This window comes from Augochlora pura, chromosome 6 (genome assembly GCF_028453695.1).
Source record: "Augochlora pura isolate Apur16 chromosome 6, APUR_v2.2.1, whole genome shotgun sequence".
NCBI classification, from domain to species: domain Eukaryota; kingdom Metazoa; phylum Arthropoda; class Insecta; order Hymenoptera; family Halictidae; genus Augochlora; species Augochlora pura.
Window position 1 is genome coordinate 7245933 of NC_135777.1, and position 20031 is coordinate 7265963.

At 37.5% G+C, this 20031-nt stretch overlaps 1 protein-coding gene across 2 annotated transcripts; it reads right to left on the reverse strand.

Annotated features, from left to right (window-relative positions):
- Positions 1-14596: 14596 nt before the first annotated feature.
- Positions 14597-18767, reverse strand: Mlc1 (Myosin light chain alkali). Of its 2 annotated transcripts, XM_078183510.1 has the most exons (6): positions 18691-18767; positions 18351-18378; positions 16554-16862; positions 16285-16371; positions 15809-15879; positions 14597-15017 (listed from the first exon to the last, which is right to left on the reverse strand). In XM_078183510.1, exons 1-5 carry the CDS (start codon positions 18691-18693, stop codon positions 15848-15850), a joined length of 459 nt encoding a protein of 152 aa, XP_078039636.1. In that variant the 5' UTR covers positions 18694-18767; the 3' UTR covers positions 14597-15017; positions 15809-15847. The 2 variants fall into 2 exon arrangements, with proteins under 2 accessions (XP_078039636.1, XP_078039635.1); XM_078183509.1 differs by lacking the exon at positions 15809-15879.
- Positions 18768-20031: the final 1264 nt, after the last annotated feature.

The window sequence follows — 20031 nt, forward strand, 5'->3', positions numbered from 1 at the left end:
GAGATTACGCTTCGTATAATACCGGAAACGATTTGTACGTCGCCGATGGCGAAACGATATTTTTTGAATATTTTCAACAAGTTTAAAGATTGGTTCACAGCTTCGAATCGATAGAAAAATCGATAAAAATATTTCTGGGTTAAGGGGTTAACCTAGACTCGAACGTCACCGCGAGTACTCAATTGCAGACTAAATTGAATCAACCGAGAAAAAGTTGCAAGGTTCAATTAAGTTCGTTTAATTGAACCTCGAATTATCGGGACGATTCTTTCGTCGAAAGAAACCGTGGTGGCTCGTTCCCTTTTTTGTCGTTATTAGTGATGCAATCATTTTTTTGTCACCAACCGACCGGCGATTCTACGTCTGGGACACCGATCTGCTCCATTAGCTGTCCGTCGTGAAATTACCGGTAAGACGATATGGCGCATTGGCGATCCTACACTTCCAATCAGTTACGCCTCGACGTCGAAAGTCACAATGACAATTGACAGAGGCGTGCCCAACAATCGTACGGACCGATGTAAGAGGATCGGTAGCGGATAGAGGACGGGATGAAGTATATTGTGAGACGATTTCACCGGATGATTTTGAACGCTTTACGAGTACTAACATGCTGCATGTTCATTTGTACGAATTTAAGACAGGCGAGTAGGTTCGAACCACGTGTAGTAATGGACTAAAGGTATTTCTACACCTATTAAATCGTAACGACCTTCTTCAAACCTGACATAACCTCACTTGAATTTCTTTCGAACGTTAAAGCACTAGTTTACTGGGCGTAACTAAAACACTACTTTTAAATTTTGCTATTACTTGGAATGACAAAACGAGATAGAAAATTCACGCTTTTTAACAATATAATTATCGATATCTACAAAACAAATTTTTTAAATTTTCGTTCGAGGTAAAGATATAAAAGTTAAAGAGAAGCATGTATTCTTAGAATGACGTGTTCTGTTATTATTACAATTTTTAAAAGCAGGACGTCTCGAAGTATTCTCCTCTGACTTTGACTTTTTATTGGAATTTTTGTTCGGTACATGTATCAAATTTTTTTACTGTAACGCACCCGATCATAATTATTAGGAATCCGGCCTGGTTTCGTAACATATAAAAAAGTTCTGTTACGTGCATAATGAAGCTTCGTTTATTGCTAGTGGACACATTTCTTAGTTTTCCGACTTCTTTTACGAAATCAGCTACATTATTAAATAACATACGCTGTATAAATTCAATTGAAATTCTTCGCGAAAAGAAGTAATGGTACAGTAATTTTAATAGCGTAATGATCTAGTAATTTGCATTCAGTTCTCGTAAGCACAAATTAGTATTAAAATTAATTTCACAAAATCGTCATTCAACATTGCTATTTCAATAATAAAATAATATTCTTTATTGTCAAGCTTATGCAATACCTTTTTGTCAAATCGGACGCGTGATATTTTCACACTGGTTTACTAATCCAACGATGGAATCATTATGAATATCAATCATCGTAAACACCGAATTCTGCGACGCGGTCACGGTATGTACCGTTTACACGAACGTGTTCTGTCCTCCGCGAGGTTACGCGGCGATATTACGTTAACGAGATGTGCTAATACTATATCATTTTTTGCGCTCGTAGACCTTGCCTCTGTTGGCGATTCGAACCACAGGACTCCGTCCACGTGAACGGTTCTGTTGCATGCACAATCGTACATTACATCTATTGTTCGCATCAGCAGCTGTGCCACTCGTTAGTCAGTCCTTATTACCGCCTTTTATTCCCTTTTCTTTTCGACTGGTAACCCAATAATCTTGCACCAACCATTGCAAGCTTTATCTTTAACGTGTTTGGATTTACAAATTAAAATCTTAACATTCTCTTTGATAACAAGTAATCGCTCTGATTTAGCTTGTATATTGAAATAAAGAGTACGATTCATCTTACCTGTTACAAATAATTTCTAGCACAATTTGTAACATAGTAAAGGTGCCCCCCACTTGATCCCGAGGGGGGGGGGGGGGCAATTTTTATAGGCAATTTTCTCGCCGGAAAATCCAAGAAAACGTAAACGCTTCGCAAAAACGCAGCCACCGTAGCCAGGGGATGCTGTGCGTCGTCGCGCCGCTTTATTATCGATTCTCCCGCTCGGTGCTCGTGCAAACCCTCTCTACAGCCTCCTTCTCTCTTCCTCTCGCCGCAACCCCTCCGCCCTTTGCTCTCGGCCTTTGTGCGCGCGGCAGCCCCTTCCCGGTTTACGCGAAACACGTTAAGCGCACGTACCTACTAATGCGTTCCATTCTCTCGGCCGAAAAAATATATCTATAACCGGTTTGTTTGTAATTTCTTTTGTGTCACCGCGCTCCGAGTTCCGTGTGCACAGTGCTCCCGTTTCTATAAAGAATCTGTCGATAGTTACACAACCAAATCCTAACGTGATGCGATTATTACAGACGGTTTATAGTGAAAGTGTGAAATATGATATCATTTATCTTAAAAATCGTAATCATGCGAAGGTAGCCGTGGCTCTTAAGCTTCATCCAGTTCCGTCTACGCAACGAAAATTATTATGGCATTCTAGCAGTGTATTAGTGTTTGTTAAAATTACTGCATTTTTCCAAAAAAATATGGCGTTTATATATATTTATTTTTGATAAATTTCTCCGCTGTTATTAACAACATACAATGCCAAAATATATATTTCGGAAGCATCGGTTTATTGTTTTTATAAAAAGCTCATAAAAAGCTAGAAACAGAAGTGTTTATAAACATATTACATAACCTATCGGATAACACGATATATCTAGAATAAACGAGGACATTATCTCCTCGATGATTCTCATAAAACAAAAACGTGCGTCATTTACTTGAACTGGGTGTACATACATGCGCTACTCAAAGCAAGAAGCAACAAAAGGAAAACTGTCTTTCATCGGAAAAGAGAGCGGAGACTCGTTGAAGTAAAAAAACTGTGACGACGCTGAATGTATTTTTCTGTGACCATTTGTTTCTTGAATCCGCGGAAGGTATTTAAACTGTCAAGATTGGGGTCATGTGGTGCTGTGCACCGGAGGTGATGGCGGCAGCAATAACAGTCGTTTTTCTCTAGGACGTTTCTAAATAAATGTATCTCGACCACGGGACGAGATCTATGGTATCGTCATTACGCGCGAAGTTATTTTATTGTACTTTCTGTGTTTAAATTTTATTTATTTAATTTTAATATTCTTCGATAGGCATATATTGACACTATATTATTACACTATATATTATTCTTTATGTTTGATTTAGGAAATTCATTTTAACATTTTTCGATAGAAAGGTACTCATACTATATCTACTATTATTTATCTATATTATATTACACTAAATATACAAATATTACGATAATTTGATAAGTTTCCGTATATCATTAAAAATGGATACTTTCAGTCTATAATTATTCGCATCACTGTATTCTTAATTCCATTCTTTTTGGTATCGCGCAAATTTCATCCATACTTTCATTTACTAAATAATTTGAATATGTCAGGTTAGGAATTTGAGCCAGCGATAATAGATATACCATTCTCCTTTTGGCATCGCAAAATGAACGATAATCAAAATTCTTGGACGAACGCTTGAATTGAAAAGATAGCGAGAAATGACTATCATTTTATGCGCAGCGATCCGCGATAGAGAATGTTGCGACAATGATGGGAATGTTGGTGTACGGCAGCGTCTCTTGTGGGAATAGGAGTGGGATGAACAACTATTGTGTGCAGCGATGTATGAAGGAACTAGATTATTCGACAGCGAGTTATGCGACTAAATTATTCGAATAGCAACCGAAATATATATTCGGTTAAATATTATTACATTATAAACGAGATGAATAGTTTTTATAGATAAACGTTTTTAGCACTTATCGATATATAGATAACAAATTTAGCGGGACAGTGTATCAATTTATTCATTAATTATTCGACATTGTTCACCGCTGCTTCGAAGAATGTTCTCACTCTTTCCGGCATTACACCGGAAACAGTTATTATCCCCGCGTTGCAAACGCCATTGTAAGTTTCACTAATTATTCATACTCGTGCGTTTAATTACACGCGGTAGTGCCGGCAATTTGAAAGGAGATTGTACAATTCTGTGTCGCGCACATTCAATTAGGCCTACATAAAGGAGAATTATTAAATATTTCAGTCCTCGCTTGAACAGTGTCAAATAAGCATGAAACAACGAAAGAAAAAACTAGTTCCACTAATTCACGCAGCCACCAGCGCGATCTGCATATTCAAGCAGCAATAGTCTTAAGTTAATCGCGGTTACATTTGCATGGATCTCGTAAAATTTACATGCTCAATCAGTTAACGATGATCAAGGAAACAGTATTTTGCGATCGGTTCATCGGCGCGCGATACATAGACGATTAATGCGACGCGATACAATTTTAAAGCTGACGTAATCAACGGTGTGTCGAGAGATCCGAGGCGTTATCGGTATGCGGTTTGTTGCACAGGTTAGAGGAACGACACGTCAAACGTGCGCGACGTCCGTGTATCCTTGGACGAGCGTCTCGTTCGATACGGATCCGATCGGCAACCGTGTTTACAGTTCGGGAGCTTACACCCGAGGAAGGGAAAGCAGAACAAATCGGTGGAGGGGGAGCTTGTCCAAATCTGGCTCGCGCCGCGACAAATTGATACCAAATGCGCGCGGGTTTGAAGCGATCGTTTATGGGAAAACGTGTGCTCGATTGCATCGCATAGGTTATGTAGAGTAACCGCGCGCGTTGCATGGCGTTGGCCGGTTAGATTTCTAACCGTTACGTGCCACGCTCGTTGACAGGTGTTACGATATGCTTGGTCGAAAGTGGAACTGCTAAAGGAAGCGCGTATCGTTCGTACATCTTATCGAGAAACTAACAAGCGTATCGAGATTGTTTTTCGAGATTTTGTATCATCTGTTTTATCGGAGATCGAATCGTTTGTTTACCGAATGCCAATGTTTTCGAAATTCTTTGGCAGTGCTATGAAACGAGATCGACTTTAAAGGTTGTATTAATTGCGAATTGTACAATTTATGTTATGAAAAATGTGGCGGATGAAGCGTGGTTAATTTTATTTTATATATACGTATGACAATAAATATACTTCGGTAAATAAATTAAAATAAGTATATTTCAATAAATATGCCACAATATTTTTTGCAATATATTTATTATAGTATATATTATACAATTATATACATATATTACAATATATTTAGAGTCCACTACATAATAAATAAATGTACTATATAATAAAAATCTTGTCATTAAAAATAAATTTACATTATGCAGTGCATATATAAAAATATTTATATGTACATACACTATGTTGCAAAGTCTCCAAACAGTCCTCGATAGAATTCAATACCATTTGGCACAAATTAGCTATATTGTACAATAAAAGGAATCTATATTTTCTCCGAGCGGTATTAAAAAGCCCTGTACGAAGCCTGGCCATTGAAATTTACTCGGATTCGCGAGTACAGAAAACCTGATACCCATCCCTACATAGCACAGTACACTGGATTTTCATTCATGACATGAAAGCTGTACGTCTCGCTGGACGACTATGCGCGCCAGCGAGAGTCATTAAGTTAAATGTCTTTTTTGTCGTCGCGGCCTTTTAACTATGTTAATTATGACGGCACGGTACATTTACCAATGAATGTTCGCGCTGTCTTTTAACTAATGCTTCCTACACACGATGTTCGCGGAAATACAATATAACATTTACGACAGATTTGCCCGAGAACGATATAAATAAAAAACGAATAAAATATAGACCAAACGAATAAAATAAAAAACGTAGATTTTTGGAATCTGAATATTTCCTAACTAGATGACATTAAAAATATGATGTCCTTCATTTTAACATTATATTTCTACTTAAAATTTCTTTTCTAAATATCATTTTTCGTTTTATTTCTTTTGTAGTATTATTTGTAGTATTTTTTGTATAATATATTACAATGTTTCCTAACATATTATTTTGACATTTTAAAAATAACATATACTTAAAAAAACTTGTATTATAGTATATCCGAAATATTTTTGTCAAAATCTTAAAAACGTTAAATGTATTCTTAAATAGTTCATAAACTGCAAACCTGTTTCTTTAGCACCCTATATGTAGAAGCGAATTATTACGTAATCTTGAATTGTCGGAACGGCTGGATCTAAAAATAGCTATGATTCTAAACTTGTACTAGAATTTCCTGCTCAATTTTATTATTTAATCGCAAATAGAATTTCAACAAAATTTTCTTGTATCTTGCTACTTTAAATAATCAGCACACATGATTAACACACAAAGCAATTAATAATATTGATGAAATATAGTTACCATTAAATTCGACGTAATTGCTACTATTTAATTAATTTAAGTATTTATATATATTATTAATTTAAGTGCTATTATTTTTACCTCACCAACGATTAGACATAACCTAACAATTCTGAATTGTATAAACTAGAGAAAATATCGTATGCACCGAAATCAGTGGAGGAGTTCTCATTAGAGTTCGCGACAGCGTAGTGGTAACCTATAGGACCCTTCATAGGAAGGAAGCTCTTCCAAAGCTTTGGAAGTGGGCAGATAATCACGTATGTTGTGTGGGTGCGTCTTGAACGTGACGGGGTCGAGTGTTTCTTCCATTTTTCCGCGTGTATTAGCCGGCGCCGGATTCGAGGAACTCGCCGGTCGGTGAACTCGACACTTCAGACTCTTTCATTGATTTTCAATAAATCTAAGCGATGGACCACGGCGGAAATTGGCCTGGGTAATAAACCAGACGCGATTAATCGCGCGCCGACGCGATGCAAATTCAGGAAGTTACGCGGCGGGTAGTTACGACGATGTTTCGCCGCGAGTTTGGTCAATATCCTATGCCAGACACAATACGCCAGTTATTCCAATATTTATGTCTCGAAAAAGTTTGCTAAATTTCCAACCGCGACTGTGTTTCAGTCCCGTACAAAAAATAATGGACGATGTCTAATAAGCTGACCTATTATCGCGCACCGGAAGTCTAACAATTTTTACTCAATTTCTGTTATATAGTTCACCGGAATTTCTTCTTAACTTTGCTATAACTTGAAATAACAGAAAAGAATTAAAAACTGCTTTTTAAGTTTTTAATGTCAAGGTTTGAAAAATTTTAATATTAAATTATCATCGAAATTGGTCGACGCATAGTCAAACTGCAGTCACTGAAAGATGCAACAATTATTCGTACGAAGAAAATAAGATGGACAAAACGCGTCGAGCGTGCGTTAAAGACTGCAAGAAGAAACGGTAGGTCATGATCAGACGCGTCAGTACTAAAAATATGTATGCTAAACATAACTAGGTTATGTTATCTTTTAACAATAACTTGCGGCTTTCTTTAGCGAGATACATATTCGAATCTATCGAATGATTCTCTATAATAGTATTTTTGGCACTGATAATTTTAGTAAAATCAAACTAGTTGACTTCGTTAGATTCATCCACCATTAATTCTTATTCAATGGCACACATATTCTATTAACAAGTCGATTTAATTTTCTCATGGTTTCAATCTTCTACGTAAAAACATCACTCTGCACCTTGTATTTATATTCTCACAGTAATTATTTTTATGTTTTAACACAATTGTATGGGACGGTTCATACTTTGCGTATTATTTCACGTAACAAAACACCTACAACGAAGACTTAGCATAACCTGACATAACCTGTGACTTAAGACAACCTAATACGATGAGCTTAAGGTCGAACGTACATACGAAACATTGTATTATTATTTAAAAAACACCTATAAATACACGACATTCGCATTGTGAATGAAAAATATCCGACCACTCGAGTATTGCCGTTTAGTATCGTGTCAACTTTCCAGCGTGCCGTTTTCGTTTCTACTCCGCTGTAAACTTGATAGGTATTACAGTGGCCGTAACGTAATCGAAGCTGCTCGTAATGTATGATGTTACGATGTTATTTAACGACTCGTCGGTCGAGATTAATAAAGTGTAAACCCACTTGTTTGCTCACACGGTTAGCTCCCTGAAAGCTGAGCATGGAACAAAAATACACTTGCTGGACAACTGCGCGCGAACGAACGGTGTCGGATACATTATCCTATTGTATAGAAACACTCGTTTATTGACAGAAAATGTATCTGTTAATGGTTTCATCTAAATGCAAGCAAGCTCTGCTAGTTAATCTTTGTTGTATCTTTGTTATATTTATTTTCACTGCATATTAATTGATTATAATCTTGAAAGTATTTTACAAAACATAACCTGACATAACCCGACATTTTCCACCGCTTTTTCGATCGAACGATTCCAGGGGATTTCTTCGTTAAACCGTGCTAAAATTCACCTACTTTTAATACTGTCTTTTCCACGAGCAAGCGACACGAATTGTGCCTTCGGGCTTGAAGGTGAGAGAACAAAAACGAAGCACGAGAAACGACGCCGAGACAAAACGATGTATCGTTAAAAAGCGAGTACATGCTTTCCGCCATTTCATTGCCATCCTTTTTTATACCTATTCGAGCTGCATTGTATCGCGTGTATCTTTTAATTACCAACGGCCGCGTGCCAACTTTTTTTGTTATTTTTTTTAACGATGTTGCAGGCGGGCAAAAAATCTGAGAAAAATTGAGTACACGAGCCGCGATAGTACCTTATCAGGGAATTAATATAAAAATAGCTAATACGTTAGTTTTCGAGATATCTTCAATTTTCCGATTATTTTTTGGTTTCTCATTTTTGATAATCACAGCTTGGAATTGAAAAATCTGAAAAAATTTTATAACATGCGGCTCGATGTTTGAAATAAGCCATATTTTTTCAAAATTTTAGAAAGCCGCTAAAGGGGGGAAAATGCCATTGAAAAACCTCTAAGGGCAAGTTTGACCATCCTAAACAGCTATGCCCTTTAGCTGGAAGAGAGGCAGTAGATTCCAGAGCTCGTTAATTAAAGCGACGTTAACCGACGCTACCCGGAGACAGTTCGGTTGCATGAACATTCGGCGAACACGAGAGGACGATGCAAATCGTTCAAATAATCGCTAGGCACGATAAAGCTTAAAGAGGAACATGGGTAACGAGGAGGACCTTGGCCTCTTACTCGTATAACGATAAGCATTCGCGTAACGATAGGTACTCTCGTATGTATTAGACACAGCCGCGAACGTTAACAAACCATTCGTTCAAGTGGCGATGCCTCGCCGGGGATCCATTTGAGACAAAGATTGGCAATTTCAACGATTGGACCAATTCCAATCGGTACAAAACAATTTGCCTGCTTTCTTGGTTACTATTTTCCAAAATATATTTTACACAAACACATCTAACTTCGTTTTATAATATTCTATAATATTTTATAATATATACTATTTTCATTGAAATAATTAATATAATAATTAAACTGGAATAATAGTCTAATGCAAACAATTTTTATTTTGCGCAAAGTTTTAATAATAAAAATGATCAAAGGTTTTAATTTGTAAATCGTTTATTGGATGAATTGTAATGAATGAAGAGCATGTCGCACGCTTCTTATTATTACACGAAAACGATGAACAAATTGCGGATACCAGTTGCGGCTGCTATTAGTTGCGGCTAATACTAGTTCATTCCATTATTCGTGGACCAGGAGAGTGGGTCATCCGATTAAGGTCTTGAGCTCATCATCAGAAGGTGAGCTCGGTCAATTTTATAACGACACGCCCACAAAACATCGTTAACTCCTTGACGCTCGTCAATTTCTTAATCGGCATATGATACGGCCTGTTTCTAACCTTTTTTTTCGTCTCGTCTGGTCGGCAAAAGGTGTAGCTGGGCACAGAACGTTCCGCTTATGGTAGCCGCCTCGAGTTTGCAAACCAGTTAACCGGCTACTTAGAAGATATTTTTTTGTAACCTATACATACTTAGCAGCCGCTGAATGGCACTCGATGTTGCGCACACACTCATTTTGTTACATCACGAAATCGTTGTACAGCTTTATTACATTTAGGAAGGAGATGCCTCGTTATCTATTGAATCGATATTATCCAAAGTATCTTTCACTCTCACGATATTAATAATTTTGTTAAATAAAAATAACGAAATCGTATTCTTCTTAAATAATAAAATTAATAAATTGTTACTCCTTAATTATCATTATCATTAGCATTTCTATTCCATTCAATCACGTCTTCGCACATTCCCTATGACATTTTTTATTAACAAACAGAATTTGCAAATAACTCCTTAAAAAATTATAGACGCAACTACAAATTATACAACAATTCTTTTTTTATCTTCCTTTCGAGATTGTAATCTCTTTGTGTAAAATAATTCAATTTATATTATATATTCAATTTATTTATAATTTTTACAACTTATATCGACAATTGTGCTTTATTAAACTGTCCATTAAAATTTTGTGAAATGTTATTCGCTGTGGGCTTACAATATTTAAAAAATGACGTCGCTCCCTTTTTTTTTATTTATTATATACAATTGCTATAAAATAAGCATGGCTTATGTTTTATCGTTCATAATACGTTTCATGTCGATACGAATGATACGAGATTAAATCATACTGCAGCCGTCTTTATTATCATCGTACTTGGAAATCTCCTTAACCTTGTTGCAATAATAGATGTTACGTGGATTACTTTTACCTGGACACGCAGGTACAGCGACGCTCGGAATTATTCAAACGGCAGAGACTTTTAGACCTTGATTCCCAACGCTAATTAATCTTAAATCTTTTAATTTTTTTGAGGGAAATAATTTAATCAAATGAAATAATAATTAATTGTTAAAATTAATCGGTATATGAAAAATTATAGTACCATATTCTACAATATACTTGTCAAAAACAAACTAATATTTACATAATAATTTTAAGTTTCATTTTATTTCGCGAATCGTTTAATTCGTTTCACTAATTCGATTAACATTGTAATTTGTCCTTCCACAACAATTTCAAGGTTTCGAATCTATTAAACTGTTATAAGACAAGATAGCTCGCGATGTCAAAAATTATGTAGCACTACCATAAAAGAGGACATTCCACGTAGTTACTGAAATAACGTCACGCAGCTTGGTACAAGTGCCTCAACGAAGGACAGACCATTTTTATCTCCTATTTTACCAGCTTTATACTAACTGCTTTGTAATAACTACTGATCCCATAACGGTACTAATAAATATTGTTTTTTTTACCAGTGGTAAGACGAATTAAATTTTTTGTTTAAATTTCGTGCCAATTTGTACGATAATATATGCTTAAACTGCCAGATTTATCCAACAATTTTTATTCAATAATTTAATAGTATCTATAGTAATTTATTAGTATTATATTATATAATTTAATAGTAAATTCAATAGTTCTAAACGAGAAACTTAAACGCCTGTCATTTTGCACCGAATTTTTCCGAAATATCTTTTTACAAAGTAGATCAATTTACAATTACTCGGAAACATATATTGATCACAAAACTTGCGATATTTCCCAGGAGAACAGACAAAATTAGTAGAAGCACATTGGCGGTATCCGGGTGGACGGTCATTGACACGAAGGTTGCAGCAACAACCCTCCGAAAGAACAGCGGCAGCGATAATCGAAATTCAAACGAAACCATCGAAAAATTAACTGAACAAATGCTGACTAATCCATGAATTTCCATGCGAATAGTTCAAATATTCCTAACAATAATCCACGAATAAACAGCTTCCCAGTAAACATAAGAGGCATTAAATAATTAATTGAACAAATACGAATATATTTTCCAAGCATAGCATTTAACTTTAATAAGCTGCAAGAACAGACAGGCAACTCTTAAGCTAATTGCAATATCGAAATTTCTATTAGACAAGTTCCGTTTAGAATATCATAGTTTAATTATGAAAAGTTAAAGCGCATAATAATTAAAAAAACTTAAAGTTAACTGATAATTTTGGTTATTGAATGTTATAGCATTCATGTCATTTCGCGTCACAATGAAAACGAATGCTACAGTATTTACGTCCACGAACGTGTTAAAGTAAATATCCACATATAATGAAAATTTGTTGAATAGGAAGAAAAAATCATTGCCAGCCAGCCACTAAAACGAATCCATGCTCTATACCACCCTATCATCTACAGAGCGTAGAGGGTCCATAAAATCACACCCTCGAGCGCAGGCGATTTCGAGAGCCGAAGGTAAACAATCCGCCGTAGACGGAACGCGTCTACAGGTTAGCTATAAAATAAATATTTGTGTTTACCGTGGACACGAAATCCGCGAGTGGATGCTGTCGAAACGCGCGAGGGAGGCGACAGTAATTATTCGCGAATTTGTGACAAGCGTATAGCACAACCAAGATGGCGAGTCGCTTGTTCCCCCGATGAGCTAGTTCGCGGTTCCGACCGTTACGGAAAAAAGCAAACGAGCGATCTCGTATCAAACACACCAACCTGTTCGCTGCATGACGTGTTCGTTCTGCTGCAATCTGCTGCCTACATCGTCCTTGCTCGGATTCACCTGCACATCCGTCATTTTCTCCACGGTCGACGACTCTGCGCGTCGCTCTTCACGCTGTGCCCCCTTTGGTTAACCGTGTGCTCGCAGTTTCGGTTTGATTAAATTCGCAGTTTCCGCGCACCTACCGCGTCACAATACGTCCCCTGGTTTCTCGGTTCGGTAATACAGCGACACGATGAAAACCGTTCGAAGTGGACACGTCGACGGTTGATGCTCGGGACTTCGCGAAATATGCACCGAAACCAGAATACGAAAACACGCGCGACACTTGCGACGCGTTTGAACTGACTGACTCGACCGCCGGCTTTCCGGGATCACCCGAACGCTCCACGCCTCGGCATCGGAAATCGCCGAGCGTTTACGAACCGCTCTTGCCTCCCCCGTACGTGCGTTTCTCCCACAGGTAAACACAGCGCGCTGCTGCTGCTGCTGCGAGACGCGGCGAGAGAGTCGCATCGCAGACTCGGGGTGATTGCAATCTGCGCATCGTACGTTCACCCCCTTTCGCGACGGGGATGAAACGGAATTTCTTCGCTGTGTTGGAGCAATTTTTTTAAATCGTTGCCGGCCGGATCACGGAAATACTTCTGTCTTCGCCTATGTCGTGGGAATTTTAGGATTACCATTGCTGTTTCATTGTTCGAACGGTAAATGCGTATTCGTACGGTTTAAAACTGTTAAGAAATATGGAAAGGTCTCTTGTCCGCAGGAATGGGGATAACTTGATTTATTCATGTATCATGAAGCCGTGGAACTACCGTAACGCTGCGCGTTAACGTGTTGTTGACCGAGGATGTCTCAATAGGAGATACATATGTACTATCAGTCTTTGACGCTGAATCTTCCGTACCGGTCAAAATGATCGATTTCACATTTTTTTAAATTTAAAGTTGTTGAAATTACAACGATTTTTGTTTTCTTCTATTAGTTTAATGAAACTAATAGTGAAATACGACAAATGACAAAATGTATATTACGAATATTTATAATTTGTAGAAATTAATTCAAGCGATTGTAAATATCTCTTAAAGTGTCTTCTTAATTTTTGAAAAATTATATAGAAAAAAAAGAAAACGATTAAAATGACTAATAAAAAGACAATCGCTGATACTATATTCATTCAAGTCCATCTGCAGGTTGTTTCTCTGATTGTTTATTGTACATAACCTGACATTATTGTTATTATAAATGACAGAGTTTAGTGCTTTACTATACAGGGTGGAACAAATAAAGTGTTACAAAGCAATATCTCGACTATCGTTAATGATACGCGGAAATGCTTGAGGAACAAATTGTAAATAAAAAAAATGTTATCTCCGTACAAGTTTTTGAAAATCGTAATTTTTTTAGTAAAAATCTATGAACGAAAGAACTTGCGAGAAGAATGTAGGAGTGGTAGCCCTCTGGCGACAGGCGCAGGAATTACCATCGCTTTATGTTCTATCGGCAAGGAACAATAAAATCTCGGACATCTTTTCGCGTTTACTAAAACCTCTTAAGATAATTAAAAAACTGTTATTTCATAAACATGTGAGTAGAATAGAAAAGAATTTAGTAAAATCGGTAGCTTCATCTTTTAACGTAATGTTGCAACGACTGTCACCGCTTCGTTTGTCATATAATATTGTAATATTCCAAAAATTATTGGAAATTTTATAAACGTCAGAAAAATAATTTTTACGCATTTATGAAAAAATTGAATAGGTACAATATCAAGCTGTAACGATATATGCGAATTTAGATGGAAGTGTTGTACTATTGATGACTTATCGTAATTATTAATTGAAGAAATTAATTTTCATTTGATTTCTGTTTCTTACAGTGGAGTCAGAAAATGTTGATTCACGAATTAACAGATACAGGGAATGGTAATAGTTATGCAACATTTCTTCGGGATGTCGTGTATACTAAACGTAAATTTTTGACGCTCCTCAAGCACGAGGGGCGTAGTTTATTTAATTAACGGTAAGAAGTAAAATAACAGATAATCTTTTCAATTCGACTCTGTACAATATTAATGTATGGGCACGTGTACATGAAGGTTTATTCATACGATATCGTATATTATTGTCATTAAAAATATATTTAGCCTTACAACAGTACAGTATAGCAAATTCGGAAACGATAATTCTCTATGCGTTTCCTGAACAGTTCATACATAAATTTTTTTACGTTCACCAGATATATTCCATTCTGTCTTTGATTTTCGAAATTTTACAATAGATCTCTGTCGAAGGTCTCGGATGGATCACGTCGGCTCAGAATGTTGTTTCATTACTTTAACGCTGTCGATGTGAAAATGTATTTATGCTCGGGCGCGTTTGATGATTTTTAACAGGGGGGGATGAGTGGTGGTGCGATGAGTAGAACGAACAGACGTGTCCCTCGTTGACGTGGACATTGCCGACGGATGATGCCGGCAGCACAGCGACCGCGATGTCACTAGTCCGCCGCCGCTCTGTCGCACAGTCTACGAAGGAACGCTAGAAATAAATCGGGTCGCATGTTATATTTCGTTTCGGCCGGGACAATGGCACAAATTGATTGACAGCGGAACAGAGTCCGAAAAAATATGTACAGTAGTCGTGTAAGACACGGTCTCGTCGGACCGCGTGTGGTCAATCGAACTTTGTGCCGGACGCGCGAACATAAGCAAGACTTGAACATGATATAAGCATTAAAGAAAAGAATCGGATCTGCGACATTGCCACGTCGTATAGAACCGTATTAGTCGTTCGAAAACCGTTCACGGTATTCGAAAACCCGTACGAAACAGAGAAAACGTCGTTCCGCGTGAGAACGTGACGCCGAGCACCATTTAATGCAACTAGACTGCAATCGGACAGAGAATATTTTAGTATTTCGTTGCTGTTTTCATCCAAGACTCTGAAAGTTGACTATGATGTAGAAGAGAAGGTAACTGGTTAATGACACTTATAGCGAGACAAAAGCGACACCTAGAAAATGGCGAATGGTCCGGGAAACTGGACCATTCCTCCGAGACGTGCGTCCCGACAATTTTCGGGTCACGAACTTTTAGCGTATGAATCTTTTAAGCCTTCGAAAGTGTTTTGTTGTGCGAGAAGCGGGTTATCGATTCTCAGCATCCCAGCCACGTTGATTCGCCGCGTCCTATAAATTGCGAGATGTGCAGAACAGCGAAACAGTGTTAGTCAGAGGTTATGTCGGGTTATGGTAGAACGAGAGAAAACAATCGGCGGCTAGAACAGTTGGCAGACAATTCACGGAGGCATAGTCTACAGGGTGTACTTACGAACGGCGATCTTTTGTGACATTGACTTCTGGTGTTTGCTTACAATAGCACCATCATCTTCTTCAAGAACGCTGTAGAACACAAAATACGTGGAAACGTCAAATGATGGGGGAGAATGGGATCCGAATTTTCGTTCGTTCTCGCGTGACTCGCCTGGATATTATCGGGCCGACAGCTGTGTAAAAAAATCTCTAGGGGGCTTTGGCTACGTGACGGATTTACACCGGGTATACACCAGGAAAACAGGGATTAGGGTACTTCGTTTTAGATCTCTACTGCAAAATCAATTCTGTCTACTGGCTATTACGAACCTAGGCGTGTGCGTTTGTTTAATGGTTTTATACTACTACTTTACCCTTCGAGCCGACAACTTTCTACGTTAATGCAGCTCTCGTTAATGCTACTTTTAAATTCAAATACTTGTATATTGTGTTGATCTATTTCATTGGATGCAATACGCGTGTATAGATACTCACGGGCATAGGGGATGAAACCGTCCTCGTCCTCTGGGTCCATGCATTCCTTCAATACGGTGTCTACCTCCGCGTCAGACAATTTCTCACCTGCCATGGATAGATCCAGTCAAAATTTTTGTCAAACATTTGGTAAACGAAATTAGAAATCACGATAATAAGTGTAGCAACTTAAACAAGAAGTGATAACTCTAATCATAGAAAAAGAAACGATGTCAATATAAGAATGAAATTGATCGATTAAATATTAATATCGAAAAATGTTGAAATACCAAGGGCGAGCAACGTGTGCGAAAGTTCCGCAGCCAACATGGTTCCGTTCTCCGCTTTGTCGTAGAGCTTCAAACACTCGAGGAAATCTTCGTAGCATCCCTGTTCCTTATCCTTTTTGCACTGGCTGTAGATCGGCAAGAATTCGTCGAGTTTCATCATTTTCTCGCCCTTCTTTTTCGTTCCGCCGAGCTTCTCAATGGTGGCATTTGTGGGATTCAGGTTGAGGGCCCGGAGAACCTCTCCAAGGTCAACGGCATCGATGACGTTGCTGCCGTCGGCATCGTAAATGGAGAAGGCGAACTCAGCCTCTGTTCAACGCGAAAAAAAACGTATCATTTATCACTTTCTCTCTTATCTGCGATTATAACATAACAATAATTATTGGCAAACTTTCGATTTCGAAGATAGTACAGTATGTGCAATTTTTTCAGATATTGCAACGTGTAACGCTGTATAGTTTGCTCTTAATTTATGCTAAAAAATGATTACTGTTCCAAGTAAATAATGCGATTAATTAAAAAAGCAATATAATTTAATTACTAATTTTAATTCGTCAGCCAAGTTTTCACTTTAGATATACTTTCGTGCTTAAGCTAGTAGCTTCGTTTGGGTTTTGATGTTTCTTAAAATTATTCTATAGATCCGTGCTAACAATAAACGAACTGTGCAAAATTTCTCGTCAATTATATAATTAAACCGGAAGTCTATAATACTTATAGTAACACAGTTATTATTAGACTGCTCATGTTTCTGAAAGTTATATTTATAGAAAACAAACTTGTTAATTAATTAACGGGAGACCGCTGTATTCTAAATGTTTATTATCGAACCTTTTTGTTTCGTATAAATAATAATGCTTCTACAGACGCGTTTAACAATGAATATTCACTTTCGTCGAAAATGTACGATCAATTTGTAAATTAGATTTTTATTTGAAAAGTTATCGATTCGTTATTTTTATTTAGCTGACTATTATTTAAATTTTATATCATTCAGAAATACATGGAAAATTGCTATCGTTGTATTCAATTTCGCAATAGATGTCTATCGTTCCGATCTTTTCGGTGAAATTGAGAACTTTCAAAAATGCAAGGATCACTAAATAATCAATGTTTAAAAAAAATTAAACGAGTCATATACAGGATGAAAGATTTCCGAGGCGAGATTCGGATTAATATCAGCTGAAGCGCAGCTCTTCTCGCGTACCTGGTTCAAAAATATTGTTCTATTTTAAGACGCAGCGGCTTCCACCCGGCAACCAATTCAAGAACTCGCTGGTAGAGAAGTAGTGGGTCAGATTACCCCCGCCGCGCCATATAAGAACAGAGCACTATTTTTGAAATGGTGCTACGCATTTGGGGTGGTTACATCTTTGCTTTGCTGGCTACTACGGAATTACGTAATGTGTTTTCACGTGACGTCGGAATATTATACGTCGCCCGGTAGAGCCAACGACATTATTATGAAACAGCAAACACAACTGCGATCGAACATCCCGTATTCCCTAATAAGAGCGCGTCTTTTTATATTGATAACTATCATCGGATGTGGCCGCACAGATCGTGTTGCACGTTGAGATCTCCTACATAGCCCGCGTTACAATTCTCCGAATATTTTCTCGCTCGATTCTCGCGAGTTTAGTTCTTTGGCACTTTTATATCACATTCGTGAAATGTCACTCGATACTTCACCATTTACTTGGAAACATTCCGAGCTCCCTCGTATTCTACTTCCGTCGCACAAGCAAAATTAAACACGTATACACAACCGAAAGATTTCCAGCATTTTTTACTCACTTTCGACGTCCTTTGCGCTGAGGTCTGCCTGCAATACAAAATGTTACCCATTAATTATCTATAACCACCTTACATTGTTTAAATTACCTTAGATTGTTCAAACTACCTTATTGGAATAACCAACGTAGTTATAATATAGAAAAATCAGTAGTTAAGGCAGAGTTTGACTTTCAAACACATAGAAAAAATCAAAACTAAAACAGCAAATTAAGAAGAATTTTACATGAATAAAAAGGAGACTTATTTCTAAATTTTTACTTGATAATTGATTCGAGTATGCGATATAGATGGACATAAAAATAATTGATAAATAAGGTTTGAAAAGGAAGTCCTTACTCACCATAGTGTTCTATCTAGTGTACTGTGGATGTTGACCGAACGAAGCCTGGACCAGAAGTGCTACCGGGTGTTACCAAATTTATTCATTTTATTTCTGTAGATGGCGCAACGATCAGGACACACGAGAATCGCAAGGAGAGGATCCGGCTCGGAAAGCTCGGTTTCGGACCAGCTGGGTAACGGCAACGCCGCGGTCCAAAAACAGTTCGAGAGGTAACCGCGGGTTAAGCCGTGCTTCCTACTACGATAAATGGTTTTCGACGATAGCGTTCGTGTATTGGGGCCTGCCAGGCCTGCATATGTCATAGGCGCCACGCGAAAATATACATCGGCCGCCCTTCGATGCAAGCTCACCTGCTGCAGCTCCCGGTATCGCCTGACTCTTGCCTTAACGGGGCTATTCTGATCCGGCATTTCTGAATCTTGCCCGTTTAAGAATTTATTTCAATCTGGTAAAAATCAGACGCACTCGTAAATGTGTTAAGTACACGCAAGTACTTAACCTCTTAGGCACGACGTGCCACTATAGTGGCTTTCGTGAATGTTTCGTGCTTGAATTGTTTTGTTAATTATTAAAGTAAACGATTCAAGTGAAAGTGTATATATGCAATACATTAAGAAAAGGATATATGTAGCTAATATTATATATAGCTATACCAAAAATATATATATTAAGAAAAATGGTAATTTAGTTATAAAAATCGCGCAAAATCCAGTCGTGCCTAAGAGGTTAAGAGAATCTTCGGCGACTCACCGCTATTGCATGGACCAAAGCCATATATCACTGTTCTAATGTCGAAACTTGGGCTTCGAAGTGCCAACATTCTTTTAAACAATGAGATATTTTATTTATTTTCGTTCACCCAATTGCCATATTTATTTTAACGAAAAAGCACTTCATCTTTTGGATAGAACCATCGGAATTGCTGGAACTGTGTCAGCCAATAAGGTCCTTGCATTTTCCATAAGCGGAACGTAATTTTTCCGTGATATTGAAATAAAATATAATATGTTATAAATTTGGAAATAATAATTACACTTAATAAATGATTACTCTGTTACAGGTCCGATATATAAAAAAAAATATTCGATTTTAGTAGTACTATAACTACCAGCAGTCTTGATATGTTTGCTGGTAAGGGACATCAGAACAGGAGGAGTAAAAATATCTCATTCAGGGAACTGCGAATGACATAATTTCTGGTATTTTGATTTAAAAATGATATGTCGTCTACTCGTAGGCAGTAGTAGACATTTTTTACGAAAAGTCAACACAAGTCTCCCATTTCGTTTAAAAAAGGATCGCAACAAAGGTGTAGATCCCAACAGTCGATGCTGTAGG